We start from the raw sequence: 26,848 nt of genomic DNA, 5'->3' as shown, positions 1-26,848 counted from the left end.
CCTGTTGTCAGCAGCGTCTGATCGCGCAAGATACTACAAACGAAATATACGCAGGGAGGAAAAAGAATCATACGCTATCCATCATCTCCCCTTGAAAGCAACAACAACAAAAAAAATAACGCAAAATAAAGAAAAGGTTAGAGTAGTGGACTGGTTAAAAATGACAATACACGAGTCGTGGCCGACTTTTCATGACGGTATTATATCAGTTGCCACTTCTAATGTTTCCTTTCGTGGACCACCGCCCAACGTATCCACAACAGATTCCACTGTTACATATAGGGCGATTCGGTCCTCCGATACATATCCCGACGCCTCGCACTCAGGCAGCACATATTCAAGATCGTACACACTTGCAGATGATGGAGCGCCTCCTCCTCCAACCCAACTAACTGTAGTTTGCAGAGAAACTCCACGGAAATTGCGACCTGGGTGGAATACCAATCGTGCCGCCACGGAGGTGGCGCTGAAGGAACAACTTCCATTAATTACGACCATGAAGAAAAACAAGTATTATTACTTATGTAAGGGGGAAAGTGCTGGGCGCGTCACTAAAAGGTCGCCTCTTGATCGTTACATTATCCAGCACTCCACAGGATACAAAAATCACCAGTACCGTGCTCGTTTATTGCGGGTAGAGGGCATGAGTGCGTTAATGGAATCATTTGAAAGGATGAAACTCACCGCGGCACGGCAGGATTGGAAGGCGGGGTCAAAAAATTCTGACAATGTGGAAAGTGTGCGAGTGATATTCGATGCACTTGCTGACAACCAGACCAATTCCATTAATGCGGATGTGGTGCACGATCATCTTTTACTCTGCACTCCTACGGGCGTGTCAGAACGTGAGGCATCTGACTTTCTAACGGAATCGTGTGATGGCAAGACCGATCTGACGTTCCAAGACTTTCTAACATATGGTGAGGTATTGCGCGACCGTATATTTGCTTACAGGAAGTTTGCCTCTCTCACCGCGGAGGAGAAAATCCTATGCATCGCCACTCGAGTGCTTCCGGAACCTTTACCAAATTCAGCAATGAAACTTACACAGCACATCATGAAGGCTGCTGCCGCTCAAGCGGGAGGGAAACAATGGCGGTCTGCTCTCCCTATGCGAATATATGAAATACGCTTTATTGACTCACTAACAATCAAGTTCGATACGGATGAAAAACCATACGTGGCGTGTACTGATGGTGATTTCACTACTTTGGGGATGACATCACACAAACAGAACGTCTGTTGCCGCGGTGATCAAGTTGGAGGCGACACACCTCTGCGGTGGAGAACCCGTGCGGAACCCATCGTTTTACAACCAACCGAATGCGTGAAGGAAAATGAAATTGTTGGTACCGATTTGCAAACTACTACTCAATACGTTGCGACACGTGAGAGGAATGAGGAGAAAAGTCCTAAAGCGAAGGTGACTGCAGCAGAAGCTAAAAGACGGTTAATGAGTCGAAAGGAACCACCAAAGTCACGAGTAATGGGAGGACACAATCACTCATCTTGTCCTCTGAGCAGAGGTTTCCTCAGCGGTACTTCCTGTGGTGTGCCCATCATTAAGTTATCACTTCTGGCATCCACTTCGGTAGAATATGAAAGAAGTTCATGGGGTGATGAGTTATGCGCTAAATTAAAAGAGATATATGGTTCAAAATGAGCTGTGTGCCGCATGTTATACTTGTGTTTGTGTGTTAATATTGTCATTTTTTTTTCTTCATTGAAATTTTATGTTGTGGAAAGAAGAGATGCGGTTTTCCTGAGGACCATTTTGCGAAAAAAAACCCTTTTTTGTTTTTCTGTAGTGATTTTAGTGATACTGTTCGCTTACGGACTGTCTCCCAGACTTTGTGCACACACATATATAAATAAATATAAATATGTGTGTGGACGGGCGTTTGCGTTTTATCTTATTATTTTTTTTTAAAACCTTTCTATTGGTGCTTTTCGATACTGGTTTTGTTATTTTTACCTTTTCTTCTCCAGCTTATAAATCACTCTCAGTTTCAACCTTCTGATGCTTTTGTATCGGAAAAAGTGGCGGGATGCAGTGTGTACTACCTTACTTTTTTTTCTTTTGGTTTAATCGTTACGTTGCTCGTACCATCATTCTACCATAATAACAATAATAATAATTTTATTCCGTTCCCCCGTCGTTTGATCCTTTGGTACGTTTTATATCTTTTTTTTCCCTCTTCCCATTTTTGTTGTTTGTGTTTTTTTTTGTCAATATACGTTTTTTAAATCCTTTTTGAAAGTGCTGCATAACACGTTTTTTTTTGTTTTCTTGCTGCTGCGCATTCAATTCCACTTATCACATGCACGTGAATCCAGTAAATAAAGTAAAATGTGGGATATTTTTCTTGTTTTTATGCTCTTGTATTGTGTGTTATTTTTAGTATCACTATTTTTATTAATTTTTTTCCACCACTTTTGTTTTTTACTATAACATTATTCTATTTTATTTTTTTACTTTTTGATTCTATGAGTGATCGGATAGATGTGAACCATTCGGTTCAGGGAGCTGTCGAGGTGAAACGTTTAACGCAGCACCGTTTGATTTATCGCGTCTTATTTTTTTTTTACGTCTTTTTATTTTTACTCACTCGGGCATTTCCGTGTGCATTTTCTTTTTTTTTGTTGTTGTTGTACGTGTTATTATCATCATCATTATTATGTCGTGGTTTGTGATATTATGCCTTTAATATATATTTCTGTTTTTTTTCTTATATTTTTTTTTGTTATTCTTATTTCCCCTCCATTTGTATTATTGTGTTCTTCGTTGCTCTCTTTGGCTCTCTGTGTCTTTCTTTTTTTTTTTTTTGTCAAACTCTTCAGTGGTTTTGAATTATAAATTCTTATTTTTTTCCCTCTATTTTTCATAGCTGCGGGTGTCTCATATGCAACAAAATGCGTATTTTTGCAGCATTTTAATCCCTCATTTTGTTTTTCCTTTTGTCGTCTGCAGTGGTTTGAACAAAACACAGCCGTGAGAGTATTTTAATGGAAAACTGTGAGGCAGCAGCGAAGAAAATGAGGGAAACTTAAAAAAAAAAAGAAATGAATAGTGTTCGTGTTTTTATTTATTTTGTTACTGGTTTGTGGTATGAAAGAGAGTTAATTCTTTTTTTTTTTAGTTTTTTTTGTTGCGTTTCCTCACTTTTTTTTTTCTTGTTGTTTGGTCTACAGCACCACCAAACTTCCTCCGTTTTTTTTATATTTTTTTTCCTCGTAGAAACTCGCTAATGCGATATATAAACAACTCAAAGCCAGAAGAAAGGCAGTGTGGAAGAGACTGTAAAGGTAAAAGTAAAAAATGGCAAACAAATAAATAGAATTTAAAATAACAAAAAAAATTACTACAAACAGAAAGTTCATTTGATACACCGACGCAAACCCCCTTTATTCCCTTTCCTCTTTGTTTGTTTATGCACACGGAAATAAAATGAAAAAAAAAAAAAAATACCGGCAATTCATCCTCCAAGAGAAAAAAAAAGAAAGAAAGAAAAAAAAGGAAATGATACACAACTGATATCGCGTCTGTTAGTTTAAACAACAAAAAGGACTTGTGTGACGGAAAGAACAGAAAATTAAGGCGCTTCACAAACAAAATGGGGGGGGGAGAGAGGGGGAAAGGCATTGGAAAAATTGTAACCCGTTTTTATCTTTCCACTCATTTCTCTCCTCGTTCTTTGAGAGCTTCTCCGCACGTAGTGCTTGCTCTTTTTTTTTGTTTTTATTTTTTTGTCAGCATTTTTATAGATTCTTTCCAACGTTGCACCAACAAATTTTCACCCGCAGCTGCTTTCGCTTTCTTTGGATTGCCTCCCCCTCTTTTTTAAAAAAAATCTGGGTATTTATTTATATTTATTTGCTTGTTCATCCCTGTTTGTTTGTTGTTGCCAATTAAGAGGCGGACACACACACAAAAAAAGAAAACACGTGTGCATATATTTATACAAATATATTTGTATTTATATACACAAGGCAAAAGCCGAATCGCACGCCTCACCATTAAGTATGGCATCAGACCCGTCGGATGGAGACAACGTACTGTTCAACACGGAAGTTGATCCGGAGCTTGAGCTGCAAGAAATGCAGCGCCAAGTAAATGACCTTCAGGAGGACCTTCGGTTGAAAACGCTGCAGGAAACGGCAGCCCAAGATGAGGGGCAGCGTAAGACTACCGGCGTTGTGGCGTCGAAAAACACGTCGGTTTTTGTGGGCGGGATGGACCCGCGCACGACGGAGAGTGATCTTCGCGTCTTTTTTAGTGCATGCGGGACCATTAAGCGTCTCACGATGTTGCGCGACAAATTCACCGGTCAGCAAAAGGGCACAGCGTATATTGAGTTTGAAACTGTGGAGCAAGCTGCTGCTGCTATTGTGAAGAATGGACAATCCCTCCATGGAAAACCTCTGACGGTGGCGATGAAACGTGACAATATTCCGGCTTTTCAACGCGGTAGAGGTGGAGGAGCTGGTGGTGGTTTCCCTCGAGGTGGTTTCCGAGGCGGTGGAGCCAACGCCATGCAACAACAAATGGCCATGGCAGCCACAATGATGGCAACGATGATGGGAGGCCCCGCTGGCATGAACTTTAGTCCGTACCGCGGTGGTGTGCGTGGCCGAGGTCGAGGCAGGGGACGCGGTGGGCCATATTGAAAACAAAAGGCGAAGATACGAAATAGTGGCCGAAGGGAGTAATCAAAAGCAAAGTTATCAAAGGAGGGGAAACAATCTAAATAAAACGAAAGCAGAACAAAACATACGTATTTGCGAAGGACCGCTTCCTCACTTTTTTACGCCGTCTTTGAAACATTGGCGATGTATTTTACGTTGTGGAAGTGAGTCGTGCACCCTCAGGACCAGTCCCACACTTTTTTGTCTTATGTTGTTGTTGTTGTTGAAGGGGAGGAAAACAGTAACCGGAAATGCGTACTGCAGAAGACTTTCCAACATTCTGTTTTGTTAGTTCTACATGTTGCGCGCTGGTTTGAGTTTCTCTTCTCCTTAGAGGCCCACGCACAGTCGCTCGCATAAACGATGTTTTGACTTCCTCAAAAAGGGAATTACACTTTGGTTATAACCAGGTGTCGAAAGAAACAAAAATTAATAACAATAAAACAAAAAAAACAAAGGGGATGGAATCCACCAAATAAGTCATGTGAGCTCCAACTGGTTGGGTTTGGTTCCTAACCAGCCGAACGCGTCTGCTATGGGTTCCTTTTTTTTTCTTCCCTTTTTTCGCAACTGTACAAAAATTAATTTTTTTCTTTGCTCTAGGTTCTCTTTTTTCCGCTTACATAATTTCTAGTGATGAAAGGTTGCATAGACTTTTGCGCGAGATGGAGGCGACAGGAGGCAGAATATTGGTTGTGACGGCGTGCCACTATTATTATTATTATTATTGCTACTACTATTCTGTGTTGTTGTTGTTATTTTTGTTGTCCCTGCTGTAACGTTGGAATATATATATATTTTTCAACGCATCCGTGCCGCAAGAGGTGTTGATTCTTTTCGTCAGTTTTACCTGATGATGTCAAATGGGAAGTGCGTTTACCTCTTGTCACATAAGGATAACTGAATATATATATGTATTGGTTCGTTGTGCTGCGTGTGGTTTGTTGCATCAGGTCGCTCTTACTTGTGTTGATGTCATCGAACGTTTCTTTTTGTTTTTTTTTTGTGTGTGTATGTTTGTCTTCATGCATGTGTATGTCGTGTTTCGGTTTCCGCCTCTTCCACGTTGTCAGCGGTTTATTCGACAACCTTCTCTCTTTGTTTTATATTGTACCAGGCCCTGTGGGGTTGTTATTTTAGTTGTTGTTGTTTTTTTTTTTTTGGTTTTGGTAGGCGCGAGGGACTTACTGCTTGACTTCTTTAGGTAATGGATGTGTGTGGTTTGTCGCATGCTAATTGCATCGACTTTGTTGCTTCAGTCCCTTTCTCCATTAGTAGCTGCAGTGCTTCCGGTTGGGTTTGCGACGAACCGTCGCAGCAGCAGTTCCCGGTTAGTGCGAAACAACTTATCGATGAAGAGGAAAAAGTGAAGTATCGGGCAACACTGTGGGCCCTGTTTCCTAATCGTAGTTATGACATATGTTTAACGTTGAATGGCGATAGTGACGAACACTTGAGTGATGCAAGGGGCACATCCCCTTTGATAAGAAGTGAATCTACAAAATATTGCTTCTCTTACAACACATTACCGCTCGGATGTGGTATTCGAGATCCCGTATCATTTATCTACGATGCCACAATTCTTTGTCGCAGCGACTTTTTGGACTGTCTATTGGCGCAACCCAAGGATTATATGTTTATATACCTTTCGAAGCATTGCCTAAAGGAGTTAATTGCGAGACTTTTCTATCAGACCCTCTTCCCACTTCCACTGTCCCAGAGTCTTGGCCTTTGCTCACTCCCCAACTACCGACAGGGTCGTTACTGTTTGGATTTGGAAAGGGAAGAATACCCCTGGTTGAGGAACAAAAAAGTTAAGCGCCTTGTATCTTCCGGCCTTTACTCCGTTGCGGTAAACCGCGACCTCAGCAATTCGTTGCGGACAGCACAGGAATATCACTTACAACGATGTGGTAGCACATGGCTTAATGATAACTTCATAGAAGCACTTACTGATATGGGTGATGATAAGCAACTAAATGTAGGTATACTGGCAGTGGAACTTATTGAGGAGAGCACCGGCACTGCTGTTGCTGGTTGTTTGGGGTTCGGCATCGGCTCGGTATTTCACGATTTCACGATGTTTACTTGCCAACGCACCACTGAGAGTTATGGAACCATCATCACGAAAGTTATGGGTGCTGCATTGCAAGCTTGCGGGTATAACATGTGGTACTGGGGGGACAAAATTGAGTATATGAAGCAATACGAAGGGAGTTATGGTGCTCGGTTCCTTGGAAGGGAAGAATTTCTGCGGCGGTGGGCCCTTTACCGTGATAAAAAACCAAAATATTTTGTAGGCGATTTTCTTCGTGCAGGGAAAGGTCTCTTAAGGAGCTGGAGCGCAGCACTTTCAGATTCCAATGCTGTTGTTCGCTGTTAGGTCGTTATGGTTTGTGTCAATAGATTTGACCTTATTTTCCCTTCATTGTATGTATTTATTTATTTCTTTATCATTATTATTATTATTTCGCTGTTCTTTTCTTGAGAGGTAGCTCCCATAACTCCAATGCTACCGTCGGTGGATGAGACATGCTGTTGCATGCTTCTTGTGATTTTACTTTTTATTATTTAGTTTCTACACTGTCGTCATTTATATGGTGTTGCGCTCTCCAGGTTTCGGCTAAGAAGGCTAAATCATTTAAACCCAGGGGAAAAGAGAGTGGGTGGGGAAGGGAGAGGGATGGTTTGGGTGATGATGATGATTATTATTATTATTATTATCTTGGTTTTTTTTAAATGTTTGTACTAGTTTTATTCGCACACATAAATGCGTGTGTATCCTATCTTCGATAGGAATGCAATCCTAAGAACGAAAGCGAGGATGTATAATTATGCGAATATTCGAGTGAACTTACGCGACAGTTGTTGCTTCCTTGTTATGGTGGATGGTAACCAAAATAAAAATATGGAGATTCTGATGTGTGAGCCTGAGCATAAATGTGTCGGTGGCCACACTTCGACCTGAGTAAAAATGGTAAATGACCTTCCAAAGAGGTGCGAGAGCAACAAAGTCTCGCCTCTAACTCATTTTTATTTCAGTTTTTGTTACTCGAACCCTGTTTCTCTTATTTTGCTTTATTTTGCCTTATTCTGTTTTGAGTTTCTTTCCTTCTTTCTTTACTCACATATTTCTTCCTTCATATCTTACATTACGTCCTTCAGGAAGTGTTGTTGATTAGTTCCAACCCCTCTATTAATATTAAAGCGAATGTATGCCATTGTTTTGTAGTTCTACCACCTTCATGTTGAAAGTCCGACGTGCTGCGGTTAAAACATGGAAATGCTTTGCTTTTATTGCATTCGTGTCCTCATCAATGCGGTACATTAGCTGTGGTTTCACGGCAGATGACAACACCAAATCGAAGTCATGTCCATTTGATGCATTGGGTATTAGCAACAATAGTGACATGACAACAGTGAAAGCGGCGTATCGAAGCAAATGCCAAACGGAACATCCGGATGTTGGAGGAACGGAAGAGGGGTTTCGTCGCATCCGCTGGGCGTATGAGTCGTGCTGTGAGAAACTTGTAAAGACGGGCCCTCGCTCTAACAGTGAATTTGATGGTTCCTCTCATGAATCGTCATCAAAACAAAAGGATGATGAGGGCGATTATACCCATTCTTATTACCGGTATAAATCTAAGGATGAAAGATATCATGAACAGAGACAGATGTTTTATTATCTCTTTTCCTCAGTGGAGACACGGAACGATATTGACAATTTACTTTCTAAGGCTTTACGCAGTCATTGTTTTGATGCTATCGACGTGAGTGAACCCCTTCGATTATCTCTTAGGAATTATCACCGTGTGACGGGTTATGGCGAGCATCATTTGACCAGTTGTTTTGCAGCCATGGAACACTGGGAGGAATATACACAGCGGCGTGCAGATGTGACACAATATCATATAATGTTAATACTTTATACAGATGGACCGAAACCAGGCCTAACTGCTCAACTTATTAGTGAAGGCGTAGAGGCCATAATGGAACAGATGTGTGTTAAGGGTATTGAATATGATGACTGGTCACTGACATTAGCTCACAAGGCGTACCGTGTTTGTCCATATCCATCCACGTGAAAATATTAGTGTAAATACATGGAAAAAAAATAAATAATAGTGAGAATATATTTGTTCAGGTTGTTATTCATCGAATCTCCCAAATTTGAGATTAGATGAGACACTAACGTACTGTTGCATGAGTTTCCGTTATCCTTTCTCCCTTTTAGTCCTCGCGAACACACGCATTAAAGAAAAAAAAAGGAAGAAAGGCAGCGCAAATCGTCTGTGTTATCGACATCCTTCTGAGGACCGCAGAATTGATTAGCGCGCATGCGGACATTGCTATATACATATATATATTTTTTTACAAGTGGTTATTGTTTGTATCTATATACAACTGAATATTTGTTGCTTATATATTTTTGTATATATATATATATATATACGTGTGTGTGTAATTAGCGGGTTACCGACAAACGGAACAAAAAAGCTTTGACAGAGAACTGTTACAGCATGTTTTTGAACTCATGTCCAGTGAATCATAGTTGTGAATGCTGATGTGCTTCAATGCACTTCAAATGAAGTAAGTAGGCTCATTTCGCCTACCATGTCAACTTTTTCTTTATCTATTCACCCCTTCCGTATCTTTCTTTCTCTCTCTCTCTCTCTCCATATATATATATATATATAATTTATTTTTTTATTCCTAAGTTATGGATGAGTCGAAGAGGGGCGTTTGAAACAACTATGCAATACATTGCTTTTTTTTTTTCTTCGCTTCGGTAATACTTGTCATCTCGTGTTTCGTTTCCATTGAACCGCTTGCGTTTTCTCTCCTTTCGTTAAACTGTTCTAAACACGCTCAACCACGCAACATACTGGGGTTTAGGTTCTCAAGCATCCAAAGAAAAAGGAAAAAGAATTAAAGGTAAGCACGCGGAATACGGAGCTTTATTTAAAAAAATAAAAAGGTTTCCTTTTAAAGGTGAAGAACAAGAGCGTCTGAACAGCAGATTAAAGAAGGAAAAGGAAAAAAAAAACACAGAAAAGGAAATCATGTCCTGTTTCCTTTGCAACCAGCTAAAGGGACTGACTCCATGGGAGGTTTTGTCGTGGCACCGCCCCACAGCAACTGGTAGCCTCTTTGCTGTGCTACTCAGCACTATTTTATTCTTTTGGTACATGAAATATACCGTGGTAACTTTTCTCTGCCGCCTCTTGCAAGTCCTTTTTGCTGCTATGCCGCTTATGGGATTCATGAAATGGGGAACTTATACCAATGATGATATTCAAATGATGGTGGACCGTTTCGCCGATTGCTTCGCACCCTACGCCGTTTTGGTGTTACAAAAGATCTACGATTTGGTCACATGGAGGGACAGGAAGCAGTCTGGTGCAATTGCTGCACTTACTGTTGTGTTGGCCATTGTTGGGAACTACTTTTCTGATATGGCTGTTCTTGGTCTTATCGTTACACTACTCTTCACTGCTCCTGTGGTGTATGAGAAGAACAAGGAGGTTATTGATAATGCAACTGCAGATATCATGGCTATGGCTGAGGAGCATTTGGGTGCCCTCCGCACAAAAGTGGACCAGTTGACAAAGAAGAACAATTAGAGAGGACTGGTATCGCCGTTGAAAATGTAGGAAAACGACAGGGAAAAGGAAATGAGGGAATTTTGATTGAAAAATTGGCGCGGAGGAGGAGAAGGAAGAGAAGAAGAAGGGGGAAAGGAGGTTTACTGCCGTCTCTACAAACAAGAGATGATTGGATTGCTTCACAATTATGTGTTATAATAACTGTTTTTGCTCCCTTGTGAATTTGTTTATTTGGTTGAACTCTTCCCTCTAATTTCGACATCTTTCACACCTTCCACTCCACTCCACTCGCGAGTCGTATCAGGTGGGCGGGGACCATTCAGCAGCGCGCGGATTATACAAAGTTGATTCTTTGCGATAATTATTTCTTTTTTAGCGTGGATGTGGCAAAGTGAGTAAGAGGAAGAGGAGGAAACGGAAGAAATAGAAATGAGAATGTGGATGTTATATTGAGAGTGTTCTCAAGTTACTGGAGAGGCAACAGCAATGGGGCTCTGATAGTGAAGTTAGTTGATATCAATTTTGAATGGCCGTTTCTGTCCGGTGGTTTCCCGCTGTTTGGAAATGCCATTTAGCGTCCCTTTTGTTGTGATTTTCTGCTTCCATCAAGTTCCCTTAAGGCAAAATATTATATTCCCATATCTCCCTGTAGAGGATTGCTGTATTGAAGGGGAGCGGGAAGGGTGACATTTCCCCCCTTTTTTGGTGTTTGTAATCCATTCAATTCCTGTTTCATCACTGGTTGGCGGTTGGTTTAGCCTCAACTATCTCCCAGTCGTTTTCCTTTTTTTTTAATTTTGTCAACGGTTCTTTCGTGTGTGTAGCCCTCCCTTTTCATTTTGTTCCGGGTCTTTCTTTTTTTCTTCTTTTTTGTTTCATTCTAACCCAACCATTTCTTTCCGTTTGAAGTGCCTGGCCCTTTCTCTGACTGCAGCATGTTCTATTAGAATGGAACAAAAGAATATATACATATATGTATATGGCAGTACATTTATTACTTCATTATACTTTTTGTCCGTGAGTTCTTTTGCATGTGGGCAGAAAGATTTTTTTTTTTGGGGGGTGTGCCTTTTGTCCCCATTTATTTCCTTTTCGAATTATTTCTATGATTACCATATGTGAGGTTGAAAGTGGGGAAAAACAGAATTGATTTAACGGTAGAAGAGTGAGTGGAAATGGAAAGGTAGTAGTCGTGAAGTACCAAAAAAGAGAAAAAAAAGGATATATATATAGAGAGAGAGAGAAAGCAAAAAGAAAAGAGAAAAAGAAAGGGAATCATCCGGAAAAGTTGTGATATAACTTCAACACGGCAGTTACTTCCTCCCCCTTTTCCCCTTTTCTTATATGCAAAAATAAACTGACGGGAGACCTATTGATTTTTTTTTGACTACTCCGTGTGACTTTCTTTTCCTTTTATTTTCTTTATTCTTCACGACAATTTCCTTCCCTCTTATCTCCTTCCTCCTATTCTGCAACCATCGTGGTCACCCCTACTACTATTATTATTATTATTGTTATTCTCATTTATAGTCACTATCATTTATTACCGGCAAATGAGTTCCTTCCGAAACATAAGATCGAAACGATGACGATGTGAGGAGGAACTGGAAAAGAAAAGGTGGAGGGTTGAAACGAATAAAGAAGGGAAAAATAAAATAATAATAATAAGCAGAATGAACAGAGAAATAAGGTGAGAAGGGAGTGTGAAACAGAAATGAAACAGAACAATAAAATGCACAAGAGGAGAGAAATGAGGGGAAAAATTGGGATGAGCGGACAAAAAACAAAAAAAATGAACAAAAAATAAAGAAGGAAAGAATGAAAAAAGAAAAAAAAAGAATCAGGCGTCAAAAGAATGAAGGGAAGGGAACGATGTAGAGACGACCAAACAATTTCAAAGAAATCAAATGAAAGGAAAGGGAGAAACAACAGATGAGAATAATGTGTGGGGTGAGGCGAAGAAGAAAAAAGGATAAATAGAGAGAGAGAGTGAGGGAAGGAACTCTTTTTTTTTTTCGTTAGCAAGAACAAAACAAAAATAAAGAGGAATCAATAAGATGAAATAACCTTCCCACGTCCTTTCGCCTCATTCAAGTTACTCCTGTTCATTCCGAATGTGTTGAGTGTTTTTTTTTTCGCTCTGGTGCTGTCCTTCGTGTGTGTGCGTGTGGGGGGCGAGCTCTAGTTTCTTTCCATATCTTTATTTATTTATCGATTTATTTATTATTTACTTATTTTCTTTTGTGTTTTCTTCTTTTTTTTCTTCTTTATATTTTTTTTCACAACGTTTTAATAAAATTAGTTTGTAATGACAAAGTAACTTCAAAAAAGGAGTAGCGGAAGTCATTTACGCAAATTAGGATATATATACATACATATATATATTTAAAAACTTCTTCATTATCCGATACTATTGACGATAGTGATTTGATTTAAGATCAAGGCAATAGAAAATCCCCCCTCTTTCCCGTCGTATCACATAGTCTAAGTTCGTATTAGTAAAACCATTGTTAAGATATTGTTATTATTATCGTTAATATTTGCCTGTTCTTTTCGCGGTAAGGAGCAAATTCATTGCCTTGCGTGGTATTGGGCCCGATATGCCACTGGAAAACAATAGCAACGGTGGTAGAATAGAGACGAATGTCGTATGTGTGGCTAGAAGTGGTGAAGATATTGAAAAGGGGTTTGAATTATTGGATGAGAGGAAAGTACAACTTCTTTATGCACGTTTTCCCATTGGAAAGGGGACATTCAAGCGCAACAAGTTTATCTCAGTGATGTTCATCGGACCCGAGTGTGGGAATGTGAAGCGTGGGCGGTGCCTCACATATATGAATAGCTTTCGCGATAAATTAAAGGGATCAGCGGGTATAACAGTGACGGAGAAATCTTCTCTTTCACTTCATCATCTTGTCGAGCGCATGCGGACAGTATTCGTCTCTGATTTGGGGAACTTTTCCATAGCACAGATCATAAAGGAGTTCCAGCAACGGATTCAGGAACAGGAAGGAAGCTTTTATTTTAGTTTCCCACCACATCTCGGTTCTGTGGAACTTTCGTCAGTTAGTCGAGGTAGTAGAGGAAGCGTTGATATGGAGTATGGTGATGGTGATGATGGAATGACGAGTACGGATTCATTAATGATGGAGCACTCCGTACCTTTTTCCACTTGCGTAGTATCGGGGACTGTGGAGAGGGTACTTAACGCAGTGCGAAACCGACTTGGTTCACTGAATTGGGTGACATTCGCAGCCAACCCTGTTGAGTTGTGCTTAAGGAATGCGGGAAATGGTGGTGTGTATGAACTTGTGCGCAACCTACCGCATACCTTATGGTTATTCGGCCTATTTCGCATTACATTGTGTGTTAAAGGCCACCGGATGACACGTGTAGTATCCTTTCAGTGGATTGGTGATCAGCTGGGGGCGGTTCCGCGTGACTCGTATAGTAAGGTGAGCCCAATCATCGAAAGCATTCTGTCTCCATTCCAACATGAAGTGTATCTTGTTGGTGCACAGGATCTAAATCCCAACGACATTATTGAGCGGTGCTATCGCGCCTTTGAATATCAAATGCAAGAGGAAACTTTAGAACCTGTGGATTTCTCTAACTATGGTGGCTTTATAAACTGCAGTGCATTGCAGGAGGCGAAGAAGGAACTACGGCACGTAGGAAACGATGCAACGACACCTGAAAAACATCTAAAGGCAAAACTGGGTGTGATGTACCGTACTATTCTGGAAGAGGAAAGGGACCAAATGGATCAGCCGCTTGTCTTCACTCGTGTTGGAAAAGTACGTGAAGGGAAACTGAGGATTCGAGAGATCACTGGAAACTCAGCCACTACGCTCAAACATGAGGAGGGTGCCTACGATGCCGAGGAAACATTGAAACTCATTAATAGGAATGAAGGAGGTTTGATATGGGGAATATTTGAGGTGCGGTAATGGCAACAGTTCTCCATTTGCGCTTCTTTTGTGGTGTGTCGTGCATGAACGAAACTTTATGGAAGTGCGGTGTATTTGTATGAAGATGTCAAAAAAACAGATTCCTTTTCGAACTTAACGGGCATTAAGCCATTGAAGTCTATATATATATATATATATGTAACTATTTATGACATCACTGTTTTTTTGTCAGTGTTACAGCTGTTGTTATTTTTGCTACCTGAGTGAAAACGGTTGATTCTTTCTTTCTTTTTATTGCACACTTTTGTAATAATCCTCGTTTGTTTTATTTATTGGTTATTCCTTACACAAAGAGAGAGAGAGAGAGAGATCGTTAAATGTTGGTTAACTTTTGTTGTCACCTTCAGGTCCATCATATAGATGCACATAAAGTGCTTACGCATTCGAATGGCTAATTGTAATCGTTTCAGCGTGGTTTCATGCAAAAGGGTGTGTCCAGAATCTAATATCTGTGGATTTGCCTCTTTTTTTTTTCTTCGGTACAAACGATCCATAGGTGCAAAAAATAAAATAAAATAAAAAGAGCGGTCGGGTGTATTTTTTTCTTTTTTAAGAAAAAAAATATTAGTGGGAAAGGGTTTAACTATGCCGTTCTTTATTAGTGACTCGTTTTGACGTGAGTTCTTTATTTATTCTTTCTGTAAGCGAAACATATGCTTCATTGAGTGTATATATGATGTTGCATAATGACAAATAACGCTTCTTTTGAAATAATATTAAAATGACAACCCATCGCTTATTTTTTTCTTTTTTCTCGGATTGTCCGCGTCATTTTTATGCTCATCATCTCCATACGTTATCTTTATTTTTATCTTACCATTTTTTAATATTTTATATTTTCCCTTTTTTCACCTCTCTCTTGTATACATATGCTCTTGTAAGCGTGAACAACTCTCCCGCCGTTACTATAATAATAATAATAACTATTATTATTATTTAAAACCCCTTTCTTTCGTTGAGAAGGTGGTGAGCTTATTTTCCTTTTCTTCTTTTCGAATATGATCCTGTAGTGCTATCGTATTATTTTTTTTTAAATTACGTGCACTTAATACCATCCAGAAAAAAAAATGCAGATCATGTAACCACTGTGTTTTATTTTTATTATTTTTTGTTGCTATTTAATCTTGTTTTACTTTGTCTCGTTTCTTATTCATATGCTTAACCGTTTCCTTCTCGCTTTGCTTTCATACCGTTTGCTTCTTGTTCCCATATTATGATTACAAATGTAGTGTTGCATAGAAGGAGAAAGGCGCTTCCAGAGGGTAACTCCGCTCTGGGCTTTTGGGCAAAAAAGGGGGAAAGAAATATCCTTTTCTTCTTTATTCGTTCTACCTCCCTATTTTCCCTACTCAACCCGCTAAACTTGAAACTTTCTTCATAGGAAATATTGCACAGGAAGGTGCGGGAAAAGCCGTTTCTGTTAACATCATGGAATCCTCCGTTTATTCTGGTACAATGCCAGTTAAGGGGGTGTTGTACATGACATCACCCTGCATGCCGTCAGCGGCACTGAACAGTGGAATGCATTTGCCCACCTTACCATATAACCCGCTTCTTCAATCCAAACGAGGAACCGCAGCCTGGCCCGCAAATCCAAACAACTTAGGAGTGCTGCAAGGTGGGCTTAAGGACACTAAAAGTGCTTTAAATCGCCAAAAGACGGCAGAAGGAGCAGACACTGGTACCAACGACGCAGCGGCCGCATCGGGTAACACCGGCAGCCGCAAGGGCATCCCGATAAAAGAACCCGTCAGGGGAAGGACGGGGAGAAAAATTGTTCAGCCGCTCCCTGGTGAAAGTTCGAGTAATCGCTGCAGCCCTCGGAAACCCGTTCAAGGGAGCGTTGAAAGTTTCAAATCCCTTAAAAGTATGCTGTCAAAGTCTACGGACACTAAGTGGGGGGCAGCAACTACATCTTTTCTAGAGACTGGCGGCGGCATGGCACAAACAATGAACTCCTTTATGTCTTCTGGACGAGATCCACCGCCTCTTGCTACAACGCTGGCGCAGTACCTACAGAAAGAAGTAAGTGTGGCCGTTGATGAAGGAGGCGTTTGCACAGCCCAAAGTCGCCTTCGACCTTTTCGTGAGGCACTTTTTGTACTCATTGATGCGTTCCCCGCGTATAGCCAAATCTTGAACGATATTATGTCGGCTTACGATGGTGTTATTCAAGAACAGGCCGCAATGCTAATTGAGTCTATGAATGAGCGACAGAGACAGGAGCGTGTGGTTGCTCAGCGAGGGATGGAGGTGCAAGAATTGAACTCAACCATCACTCGGCTTACTGCAGAACTAAAAGAGGTACGTGATGAACTCGAAGATGACGGTGACGACGAGGTAACAGAGGAAGGAGATACGGCACCTATTGTGGTGCCTCAACCAGGTCGCCGCTCATTGAAAGGTTTCAAGAAAATGGAAAGGAATCTTCTTCGCGCCAATGCAACGATACAGAAATTAGAAGAAACCAACAAGGATCACCTTGAGAAGGTGCTTGTGCTGATTGCCGCCTTGCGGGAAAGTGACAAGCGAGCGAAAAAGGTAGAGAAGGAGTATCAGGACCTGGTGAGCAAGGTTGACGAACTGAGTGAGTTCAAAATCATGGCGGGTGAAGCTCAAAGTGAGCTTGAGGAGTTCAAGGAAAAATACAGCCAGTTTATCTCCATTACCGATCACAACATCGTGAAGGAACAACTGATGGCTGAACTGCAAGCAGCCCAAGCCGCTGGTCGTCACAACCGTCGGGCTGCCGCTGTTAGGGGAATGCAGGTGGATGTTATGGGAAGGAAGTTTAAAGCCATAAAGGAGGAAAATGCGCAACTTCTTAATGCAGACATTCAGCGCGATGTAATGACTCCTCGGCCCAAGTGGGATGAAGTCCATGAAAAGGTCCCTGCGTTGAAGGAATACGTCAAATCTGTCCGAGCTCTCCCGCTTGAAGGTGACGAGGCTATAACATCTGTGGTTCCAGGTATGACTGAAACGGTGCTTCAGGTAGACTTCCTTGTTGAACAGATCCACTCCCTTTCGAATGAAGTGGACAGACGGGCAATGGTTCCCATGAAAGTAGAAACACCTCATCCCCCCATGATAGGTCGGTGTCAGAATAAAAACAATCCGGTACATCTGTGCGCAGCCGGCGTCGTGCCCTACGTTGAGTTGGATCAGATGACAGTGCTTTCAATTGTTCACGACTTCTTCTCCAGCACACTGGTTGAGCACCCGGACGTTCTCCTTCCCACAATCGACGTCCCAAAAATCTACTTGCACTACCTTAATTCTGTTATTGAAACAAGGCCTGGGTTGGAAAAGTTCACGCAACCGGAGCACCTCGCCATCAACATGGATTACATTGCGCGTAGCAGAGAGCGGTGCCGACCTTCACTTAAATTGTTGACGGGAATTTTGGATGGCATATACCCGAGTCGACTGGCGTGTGATGTAATAGCTATCATTGAAAATGTGCGAACGGAATTGAAGGAACTTGCTACGGCGCAGAAACGGTCACGGCTGCGTCGCACTGCTGTCGCTGACTGCATTGCACCTGTTTTACAATTGAAAACAGAGAAGGATGTAGCCCTTTTAAAGGAGGCTTTGGGTGTCGACACAACTCACGATGTGGGAGGTCTAATTAGTTTGAGTGGGAAGTTCATGTCCACCTTCTTCGATCAGGAATGTGCATCCGCCATTTTATTCTACTGCAACTTAATTGAGCGCCTCACATTGTACTCGGAGCGTGTGGACCAGGAAGGCGGAGTGAATGTAATTACATATGACAATGTTAACAAAGCGATCATGGAAGTCGAGCCGCTTACACCGAGGCCAGTGTTGAGGGAACTGTCCGAAAAGTCAATGAGCAAAAGCACGTTCGCAGACATACATGCCGCACGACTTCGTGACATCATTAGCGTTTTGGGTTCAGCGCCGGTGATCCGTCGGTCGCCACTGCAACCGGAGGGATGTACGCTATAGTGATAGCAGATGTTTTATGTTTTATTTTTTTAGTTAGACAAAAAAAAGAGAGAGTAAAAATGAAGTCCTTGCGTTGTTGTCTCCCCTGTATTTTCTCTTCGGAGTTTTCGTGCAGCAGTTCGTCTTGTTGGTTATGTACATGTATGATTTATACAATTTTTTTTTTCCATACCCTTGGTGTTTGCATTAACAGGTTGCTTTCTGTCAATTAGTTATTGGGACAATGAAGGAAGAAGCGAGTTAATGTGCTGTCTATTTTTGTATGTTACTTTTCATTTCTTTTTTCGTTGTCTTGCAGAGATGAGCGTCCTTCCGGTTAACATATTTGCGTGCCGCTACAGAAAATGTATATGTGCTTCTTTTCTTCACCATTCATCTCTCATTTCACTGAAGGTTATTTCAATGAAGCTGATGATTTTGTCGTTAACACGGTTTAGCCGTCATCAACTTTCGTCGCCATCGATTCAACATCACAGTTGGTGAGGCAATAAAGAGTTGTAGTAGAGTAGAGTATTAATCGGATGCAAAAGTATTTGTGTTCATTTATGTGTGATTGAGTGAATGGAATGGTTGTGGGAGGAGGTATCCGGCACGCAATTCCTTGTCTCATTATGTTGGTGTACAAACTAAATACTGAAGAGGCGTTTACTCCTACTATTATGTTTGTTTGTTTGTTTCGTTTATTGTAGGATACACTTTGGACATTAGTGAGCCTCCACTGCAGTTTCCTCATGAAGGGGTTTGGTGATGGTTGGCGCACGTTGGGAGTACACAAAATGAAGGGGACGCGAAGTAGGTGAAGCACATCGTGATGCGATACTCTAATGAAGTGGAAACCCCTTTTATTATGATTGCAAATATCAATATTAAGCAACAGCAGATAATAAATTTGTTCACTTCCTCTGTTTAACATCACAATGGTTAATTCCGTCTTCTTTTCTTTTTCGCAACATAAACACGTACAATTGGTGATCTGTCTGAATGCTTGCCTTTTCTTCTCCGCTTTCTATATCTGCATTTCTCTCGCGCTGTTTGGAAATATACATCGGATACTGGAAGCACCCGGAGTTGCACTTGTGCGGATGTTTGGTCCTGTAGACGATGCTGAGAGAGTTGCCAACAGCGGCTCCCAGCAACACGGGAGGCAGGCTTCAATATCGTCACCAGTACCTTCAGGTTATGCTCAACCAAGTGACCGTAGGGAACAGTTTACTCCGGTGTCGTTTGGCGGGTCTCAGGCTAATATTGGAAGTCTTGGAACGCCGAATATGTTCCGCAAAATGCGCCGCCCCTCCAGCTCAACGAGCTCGCGCCGCTCCACCTTGCGTTCCACCCCAGCCTGTACAGTGTCTCATGAGCAGGCCATAGACACAACAAATGTGGTGCTGGTTGCGACCAGACCATTATTAAAGACACTGGCCCGCACCTGCCGGCCGCATCCCCCATGGTGTATCGGCATGAGTGTGCCAGATACAGTAACTGAGGAAGTGAGGCTATTTTCATCATTCTTACGTCCAACAGCATTGGAACTCTACTGTTACGAGGCTGTCGTCACCTCAGTCACGGCTATGTTGCGGGAGCTATGGCCGACCGCGGAGCTGCATCCGATGTCAACAACGGCTGCTGGGTTACCCCCGCTGAAGGACATGACACTTCATTTTTATGCCAAAAACACGGTTGTGACACCCGATGCAAAACAGTACACGCAGATGCACCTGCAGAGTATCACCAATAACGCAGGGTTCCAGTTGGAATTTTGCTATGACTATCGGAATGTGATGTGTCTACTACTTACTGACAGTCGGTCCGGTCTGCGAATGAACGTACGATATGGAGCTGAGGCATGCAGGGTGGAAGTGGCATCAAGGCTTTTCGCCTCCGCTGTCGCGTCGAACGAGGCATGTCGGCAGACGTTTCTCCTCCTCGACGCTTTACTTAGACAAAACAAAATCCTCGATGACACAGGCACGAATCCGGAAGCACTGAATAGCGAAGCAGTTGCCACAATGCTTGTAGCTATTTTTAATTCATACGATGCCAACGACACACCTGACACTGGCAGGTTGCTGATGGATTTTTTCCTCACGTATGGGTTCTGTGCAAATTTTGACATGTTTTCTCACTCTGTAACAGCACGTGGCTTGAGAGAACCAACGAGTAAGGTGCACCCCAATGCGCAAATAAGCGTCTTGGATCCCAGTAACGAGGGACATAATCTCACTTATCGGTTGGAAAAGGCGGCCCACTTGCAGGCTGTTTTTAATTACTGCTATACGGCGATCTCTCAATTTGCGCAGGTGGAAGAAAGGCAGCTACGTGCACAGTCTGTTCTCTCAACTATCATAGGAGGTGAGTCGTATTGGAGCCGCGTGCTGCAGCTCTACCATGAAGGAATTTCCCCATATTTTGAAGTGGTAAACGAGAAGAAAATCTTCCTTATTCGAGCGTTGTGAAAATAACAACAAAGAGTTTGAAGAGCAAGTGATGTCACCAAAACAGGTGAAACAATTACAAGTAAAGGAGCGTTTAATACAACAGTTGCTCACAGGTCAGAAGTGGGGTGCTTGAAACAATTTTGTACCGAAACACACCGCCACAAAGAGACGAACAAAAAGTTTCCACAACCTCTTTATGAATGGTAAGGCAGTTGGAAAAAGAAAAAATTCAGTCACTTAGAAAAAAAAGAATTATTCTTTCAATGCTTGTTCGTGCAGTAACACAGTATAACGTTAAAACCTGTTAAGCTTAACAAGAAAAACAACGTTACACTAGTGACTGCCAAGGAAAACAAATAAGATACTATTTTCCAAGTATGTGTCACAATTTTTTTATCTACACAACTAAATTAAAAAAAAACAACAGAAAGCAATAACATATATCAACAACTATTGAACAAAGTTCTAAAGCTGTTTAAAAAAAAAAACATTCTCCCACTCAATGCTTCTTCTTATCGGTTTAATAGATAAGTTGGTAAGTGGTAAAGTATTTCTAAGGTAAGAAGTAGTTTGTGAAGTAATAAAATGTTGGCCCGTCGTGTATGCGCACCCATGTGCCTGGCGTCTGCCCCGTTTGCGCGGTGGCAGTCATCGAAGGTAACTGGTGACGTGATTGGTATTGATTTGGGTACGACATACAGTTGTGTTGCAGTAATGGAAGGTGACCGGCCACGCGTACTTGAGAATACAGAGGGTTTCAGGACGACACCGTCTGTGGTTGCGTTCAAAGGACAGGAAAAACTTGTTGGCCTTGCAGCGAAACGTCAGGCGATTACGAACCCACAGTCGACATTCTTCGCGGTGAAACGGCTGATTGGTCGTCGCTTCGATGATGAGCACATCCAACACGACATCAAGAATGTGCCCTACAAGATTATTCGGAGCAATAATGGTGATGCGTGGGTGCAAGATGGGAATGGGAAGCAATACTCACCTTCACAAGTTGGTGCATTCGTACTTGAGAAGATGAAGGAAACGGCAGAAAACTTCCTGGGACGCAAAGTATCTAACGCTGTGGTGACGTGCCCCGCGTACTTCAATGACGCGCAACGTCAGGCAACGAAGGATGCCGGTACGATTGCTGGACTGAATGTGATCCGTGTTGTGAATGAACCGACTGCTGCTGCACTGGCATATGGCTTGGACAAAACGAAGGACAGCTTAATTGCCGTGTATGATCTTGGTGGTGGAACATTTGATATCTCCGTACTTGAAATTGCCGGAGGTGTTTTTGAGGTAAAGGCAACGAATGGCGACACTCACCTTGGTGGAGAAGACTTTGATCTCTGCCTCTCTGATCACATTCTGGAGGAATTCCGCAAGACATCTGGAATTGACTTGAGCAAGGAGCGGATGGCACTGCAGCGTATTCGTGAGGCTGCAGAAAAGGCGAAGTGTGAACTTTCGACGACGATGGAGACGGAGGTAAACCTTCCGTTTATCACAGCTAACCAGGACGGAGCGCAGCACGTGCAGATGATGGTGAGCCGCAGCAAGTTTGAGTCCCTTGCTGATAAGCTCGTACAACGTTCACTTGGACCGTGCAAGCAATGCATCAAGGACGCTGCTGTTGACCTGAAGGAAATCTCTGAGGTTGTGCTTGTTGGTGGTATGACGCGTATGCCAAAGGTTGTGGAGGCTGTGAAGCAGTTCTTCGGTCGCGAACCGTTCCGTGGTGTGAACCCTGACGAGGCCGTTGCACTGGGTGCTGCAACACTTGGTGGTGTTCTCCGTGGTGATGTGAAGGGTCTTGTATTGCTTGACGTTACACCACTATCACTTGGAATCGAAACACTTGGTGGTGTCTTCACACGTATGATTCCCAAGAACACAACAATCCCGACGAAGAAGAGTCAAACCTTCTCAACTGCTGCGGACAACCAAACACAGGTCGGAATCAAAGTGTTCCAAGGGGAACGAGAAATGGCATCTGACAACCAAATGATGGGTCAGTTTGACCTCGTTGGAATTCCTCCTGCACCACGCGGTGTACCACAAATTGAGGTGACATTTGACATTGATGCTAATGGTATTTGCCACGTAACTGCGAAGGACAAGGCAACTGGGAAAACACAGAACATCACCATTACTGCTCATGGTGGGTTGACGAAGGAGCAGATCGAGAACATGATCCGCGACTCTGAGATGCACGCTGAAGCTGACCGTGTGAAGCGGGAGCTTGTGGAAGTGCGTAACAATGCTGAGACTCAGGCTAACACTGCTGAGCGACAACTGACGGAATGGAAGTACGTGACGGACGCTGAGAAGGAGAATGTGCGTACCCTTTTGGCTGAACTTCGCAAGGTGATGGAGAATCCAAACGTGACGAAGGATGAACTGTCGGCTTCTACTGACAAACTGCAAAAGGCAGTGATGGAATGTGGTCGCACGGAGTACCAACAGGCGGCAGCAGCGAACAGCGGTAGCTCTGGTAGCAGCAGCACAGAAGGTCAGGGTGAGCAACAACAGCAGCAGGCATCTGGTGAAAAGAAGGAGTAAGTGAAATGTTGGTGGATGCATTACTGAGTCATTTTTAAAAAAATGTTTACGCCTATTTTATGCAGGATTCTATATATTTTTTACTTTTGATTTTGTTCTTTTTTTATTTTTATTTTTTTGTTTTTAAAAACACATGCTGATTTTTGTGTTTTATTTTATTCTTTTCTTGTTGGTAAGAACAAATGTTTTTTCTCCTTTCGATGTTCGGTATTATTTGGTGTGTTTTTTGTTTTTGAATTTTTTTTATGTGCTGTGTTGAGGGTTTAATTTTTCCCAGTATATTCGTGGTTGTGTTGTTGTTTGGTATGATGTTTGGTAGCTTTGTGTTAAAGCTATGTTTGTTGAAAGTTTTTGAGATAATAATTTTTTTGTCCAGAGGTGGCGGTTAAAAAGAAGGAAAGAGGTTGATTATTATTATTATTTTTTTGATTTTGTTCGGTGTTTCAGCCGATAAAATAGAAAAGAGACACGCAGAATGTGTGATTGGATTTTGTTTGGTGTTCATGATTTTTGTGAGCATGTGAGATTGTCTAGGGAGGGAAAGGAAGCTGAGATTGTTCTCAACGTCCTATTATTACTGTCGTTCATATTATTACCATTATTTTAAATATTATTGTCACTCATGTTTTTGACATTATAAAAATTGAAGAGAAGAGAAACCACCGGTCGTAAATAAAGAACTAAAGTATAATTTTTTTTCTTTGATAAATTGGGATGTGGTTGTTTACTTTCGCCTTTGCCATGTTCTTATGCGTTGCTTTAGACAGGTATTGTTATATATTTCTGTGTTTTTCATCTCAAATTTTCTCCATATATGTTTTTTTTCGTTGTTTGTACCTTTTTTTTTGGTGCCTGTGTGTAATCGCCTTTGTGGTGTAGAGCGTGTTAAACCCAGTACGTACCATTAGTTGCGTGCAAGGGTTAAGTCACGCATAACAGCGACATGGGCGCCAAAGCAAGGCGGCCGAACCACCGTGAAGGGCGGCGTGGTAGCAACAATGAAAATAACCATCATGATGGTTCCGGTGGCGGTGCTGGTGGAGATGCGCGCTTAAAAATCCCTAATCAACGCGGTGAACATATGCGACACAATGACATGAAATCCACTACCTCAGTGTTGTCCGGGGCGAAGGTTGCCGACGTTAATTGTGGCAGTGAAGGAAGTAAAAGCTTCGTGGCAGTTTCCCTGAATGTCCGTTCAGATAGTTGTTTGCCCTCCAATGAGGCACGGCTTTCGCCTCACTCTTTAAAGGAGTTAGGAATCATTAGTGGAGCGGTGTTGTGTGTGGAAGGTGATGGATCTGTTCGGGCATTCGTAGAGGCATTTTGTTCCTCTTCATGTGCTTCACAGACCATTATGCTTGCTGATGAAGTGGCTGCTGCATTCAGTGGGAAACAGGTGACTGTATCTGTTGCTAAGGACATCTGTCCTCTAATACCGCTCTCGTCTCTGGTTTTGGAAATAACAAAGGAAGCACGAATCGCTGTTGGTGCAGATGGGTTGACAAGCTCCACCGACATTCCATTCCTTCAAGTGTGTTCTGCATTTCGCCGGCGGTATCAACGGCGGCTGGTGTTCCGCGGGATGCGAGCTGCCTTGCATGTTGGCACGGTTCCATATTACGTTGATGTGTTGGAATGTTGTTGTAAATCCGTAGCTGAGGGATGCGTTGAGGGCGATACGGATGTCCGACAAATCGATTTGGGGATTCTTATCGATGGGTCGAAGATTAGGTATATTGGGCGCGGTACAGTCTGTGAAACTGAGTTGTTTGATGGCGAACCTGTGCCGGTTGGGGTGGAAAAAAAGCAATCTCACTTACTCGTGTTGGGGGATACAGGCACCGGTAAGAGTTACTTTTTGAGGAGGGAGGCGCATGAGGCTGCAACTCTTCACTCACGGCAGGTGGAAACGGTGAGTGTTGAGGTGTTGTCTCAGGGAAACATGTGTGATATCTCCTCTTCGACCGTTCTTCGAGAAGTATTTGTTCGCGCGAAAGCTGGCGCCCCGTCCACGGTAATCATTGATGACCTTCATCTTGTCTGTGCCACTGGAGACAATGGAGTTGTTGAATCTGGGTGGGCAAAGGGACTGTTAGCGTCCACTCTGGCTAGTGAACTAGATGACATTCGGATTCGTCAGTTGGATGTACGCGTTGTGGGTTCTGCTGCTTCTGTGGAGTCTTTACCACGGTCACTACTAACATACGACCGTTTTGGTGAGCAGGTAAAATTACTGGCACCTGGGTCCGCAGAGGAGCGTCGCGAGTTCCTTCAAAACCGTCTGAAAACATTTGGGGGGCAAGCGAAAGTTACGGCAAGTTTTGTTTCTCTAGCGGCTGAGTCGACGAATGGCTTCACTCAGCGGGACCTCGTTCGATTACTTGACGTGGCATCCATTGAAGCATTTAAGGAAACTGGGAAGACTGAAATAACCGATTCCTCTATAACAGAGGCGATAAAGATTGTGCCTCCATCTGCTCTTAGACAGTTTCAGGTTTCTATTCCGTCCGTAAAATGGAGTGATATTGGGGGTAGCGAAGTGGCCAAAAAGACGCTGCAGGACTGTGTGGCATGGTGCCTCGGAAAGCAGCAGTGGGTGTTTCGTAAGTTCAATCTTTCACCACCGAAAGGAGTCCTCTTGTACGGTCCCCCGGGGTGCAGCAAAACAATGTTGGCGAAGGCGCTCGCCAATGAGTCTAAAATGAATTTCGTTTCGGTTAAAGGGCCTGAGGTATTCTCAAAGTGGGTCGGTGACAGCGAGAAGGCAGTTCGTGACATTTTTGCGCGTGCTCGTGCCGCCGCACCATGTGTTGTCTTCATCGATGAGCTTGATGGTATGTGCGGACATCGTGGTCGTGGTGGTGTGGCAGATCGTGTTATTTCTCAATTTTTAACCGAACTAGACGGTCTTCCTGCTGCTCTCAACGAGGGTACAGATGCATTGGTGTTTGTCGCCGCCACAAATCGCCCTGATAACATAGACCCGGCGGTTCTACGTCCTGGTCGCATAGACCGAAAGGTTTATGTTGGGCTGCCGGACATCAATGAGCGGAAGATGATTGCCAGCATTCAATTTCGAAATATACCTTTATCGCCGGAACTCGATGCGGATTATGTGGCTGCTCGGACGGAGGGTTACACTGGCGCCGAGGTTGTTGCAGTTATCAAGGAAGCAGCCTTTCAGTGTGTGACGGCTGGGGTAAAGAGTCCGTACATTTCTACCGAAAACGTTGATGCCGCGTTGCAGAAGGTGAGGCCCCGCGTCAGCCCCATGGACGTGGAATGGTATAAACGATGGGCACTTGGGCAAAGTGTGTCGATGAAGTAAGCAGTTTTTGTTATCTTATATTAACAGCCCCCTCCACCACCTCTTTAACGAATACGTTTAAGAGAACGCGTCGCTATCTTTGTATTATTCATCTGCATGTTGGGGTCTATTTGCATTTACCCTTGCTTACCAGTATGAGGGCATTTAATGAGGTTGTTATGTGTTCCTACTTTTAGTTTTAACATGTAGAAAATCCATTTTGTAACTCTTTTACACCCCTTAGGACTTCGTAAGAGCAAAATTAGTGTGTGGAGGGTAAGAGTACTCGGTCACCCAGTGTTTAATTTT

The 26,848-nt window shown here is 42.6% G+C and overlaps 10 protein-coding genes across 10 annotated transcripts, besides 26 other annotated features; all 10 read left to right on the top strand.

The window, feature by feature from the left end:
* Nucleotides 1-26,848: part of a sequence feature (sequence corresponds to BAC RPCI93-4F7) that runs on past both edges of the window.
* Tb927.6.3880 (hypothetical protein, conserved) lies at nucleotides 161-1,663 on the top strand (the record flags this gene model as incomplete). Its single annotated transcript, XM_840413.1, has 1 exon — nucleotides 161-1,663. One exon carries the CDS (start codon nucleotides 161-163, stop codon nucleotides 1,661-1,663), a length of 1,503 nt encoding a protein of 500 aa, XP_845506.1.
* Nucleotides 1,864-1,885: a sequence feature (AT_rich).
* Nucleotides 2,573-2,827: a sequence feature (A-rich).
* Nucleotides 3,125-3,183: a sequence feature (A-rich).
* Nucleotides 3,486-3,515: a microsatellite.
* Nucleotides 4,024-4,668, top strand: Tb927.6.3870 (RNA-binding protein RBP14, putative; the record flags this gene model as incomplete). The annotated part of the gene is made up of 1 exon (XM_840412.1): nucleotides 4,024-4,668. One exon carries the CDS (start codon nucleotides 4,024-4,026, stop codon nucleotides 4,666-4,668), a length of 645 nt encoding a protein of 214 aa, XP_845505.1.
* Nucleotides 5,397-5,446: a microsatellite.
* Tb927.6.3860 (hypothetical protein, conserved) lies at nucleotides 5,894-7,069 on the top strand (the record flags this gene model as incomplete). Its single annotated transcript, XM_840411.1, has 1 exon — nucleotides 5,894-7,069. One exon carries the CDS (start codon nucleotides 5,894-5,896, stop codon nucleotides 7,067-7,069), a length of 1,176 nt encoding a protein of 391 aa, XP_845504.1.
* Nucleotides 7,122-7,157: a sequence feature (AT_rich).
* Nucleotides 7,391-7,410: a microsatellite.
* Nucleotides 7,749-7,787: a sequence feature (A-rich).
* Nucleotides 7,902-8,771, top strand: Tb927.6.3850 (chaperone protein DNAJ, putative; the record flags this gene model as incomplete). The annotated part of the gene is made up of 1 exon (XM_840410.1): nucleotides 7,902-8,771. The coding sequence occupies one exon, from the start codon at nucleotides 7,902-7,904 to the stop codon at nucleotides 8,769-8,771; it is 870 nt and encodes a 289-aa protein (XP_845503.1).
* Nucleotides 9,107-9,138: a microsatellite.
* Nucleotides 9,338-9,363: a microsatellite.
* Nucleotides 9,365-9,398: a sequence feature (AT_rich).
* On the top strand, nucleotides 9,750-10,310 carry Tb927.6.3840 (reticulon domain protein; the record flags this gene model as incomplete). The annotated part of the gene is made up of 1 exon (XM_840409.1): nucleotides 9,750-10,310. The coding sequence occupies one exon, from the start codon at nucleotides 9,750-9,752 to the stop codon at nucleotides 10,308-10,310; it is 561 nt and encodes a 186-aa protein (XP_845502.1).
* Nucleotides 10,392-10,431: a sequence feature (CT-rich).
* Nucleotides 11,496-11,563: a sequence feature (CT-rich).
* Nucleotides 11,784-11,811: a microsatellite.
* Nucleotides 11,939-11,960: a sequence feature (AT_rich).
* Nucleotides 12,071-12,132: a sequence feature (T-rich).
* Nucleotides 12,492-12,529: a microsatellite.
* Nucleotides 12,530-12,572: a sequence feature (A-rich).
* Tb927.6.3830 (hypothetical protein, conserved) lies at nucleotides 12,893-14,242 on the top strand (the record flags this gene model as incomplete). Its single annotated transcript, XM_840408.1, has 1 exon — nucleotides 12,893-14,242. The coding sequence occupies one exon, from the start codon at nucleotides 12,893-12,895 to the stop codon at nucleotides 14,240-14,242; it is 1,350 nt and encodes a 449-aa protein (XP_845501.1).
* Nucleotides 14,764-14,785: a sequence feature (AT_rich).
* Nucleotides 15,082-15,103: a sequence feature (AT_rich).
* Nucleotides 15,170-15,205: a sequence feature (AT_rich).
* Nucleotides 15,692-18,235, top strand: Tb927.6.3820 (hypothetical protein, conserved; the record flags this gene model as incomplete). Its single annotated transcript, XM_840407.1, has 1 exon — nucleotides 15,692-18,235. One exon carries the CDS (start codon nucleotides 15,692-15,694, stop codon nucleotides 18,233-18,235), a length of 2,544 nt encoding a protein of 847 aa, XP_845500.1.
* Nucleotides 19,153-20,688, top strand: Tb927.6.3810 (hypothetical protein, conserved; the record flags this gene model as incomplete). The annotated part of the gene is made up of 1 exon (XM_840406.1): nucleotides 19,153-20,688. The coding sequence occupies one exon, from the start codon at nucleotides 19,153-19,155 to the stop codon at nucleotides 20,686-20,688; it is 1,536 nt and encodes a 511-aa protein (XP_845499.1).
* Tb927.6.3800 (heat shock 70 kDa protein, mitochondrial precursor, putative) lies at nucleotides 21,256-23,229 on the top strand (the record flags this gene model as incomplete). The annotated part of the gene is made up of 1 exon (XM_840405.1): nucleotides 21,256-23,229. One exon carries the CDS (start codon nucleotides 21,256-21,258, stop codon nucleotides 23,227-23,229), a length of 1,974 nt encoding a protein of 657 aa, XP_845498.1.
* Nucleotides 23,123-23,205: a microsatellite.
* Nucleotides 23,307-23,346: a sequence feature (A-rich).
* Nucleotides 23,799-23,867: a microsatellite.
* Nucleotides 24,173-26,560, top strand: Tb927.6.3790 (valosin-containing protein homolog, putative; the record flags this gene model as incomplete). The annotated part of the gene is made up of 1 exon (XM_840404.1): nucleotides 24,173-26,560. The coding sequence occupies one exon, from the start codon at nucleotides 24,173-24,175 to the stop codon at nucleotides 26,558-26,560; it is 2,388 nt and encodes a 795-aa protein (XP_845497.1).
* Nucleotides 26,840-26,848: part of a sequence feature (AT_rich) that runs on past the window's edge.

The sequence above is a fragment of the Trypanosoma brucei genome, chromosome 6 (assembly GCF_000002445.2).
Source record: "Trypanosoma brucei brucei TREU927 chromosome 6, complete sequence".
NCBI classification, from domain to species: Eukaryota; Euglenozoa; class Kinetoplastea; order Trypanosomatida; family Trypanosomatidae; genus Trypanosoma; species Trypanosoma brucei.
The sequence above is the reverse complement of the archived record's forward strand: the minus strand, read 5'-3'. Positions and strand labels throughout refer to the sequence as shown.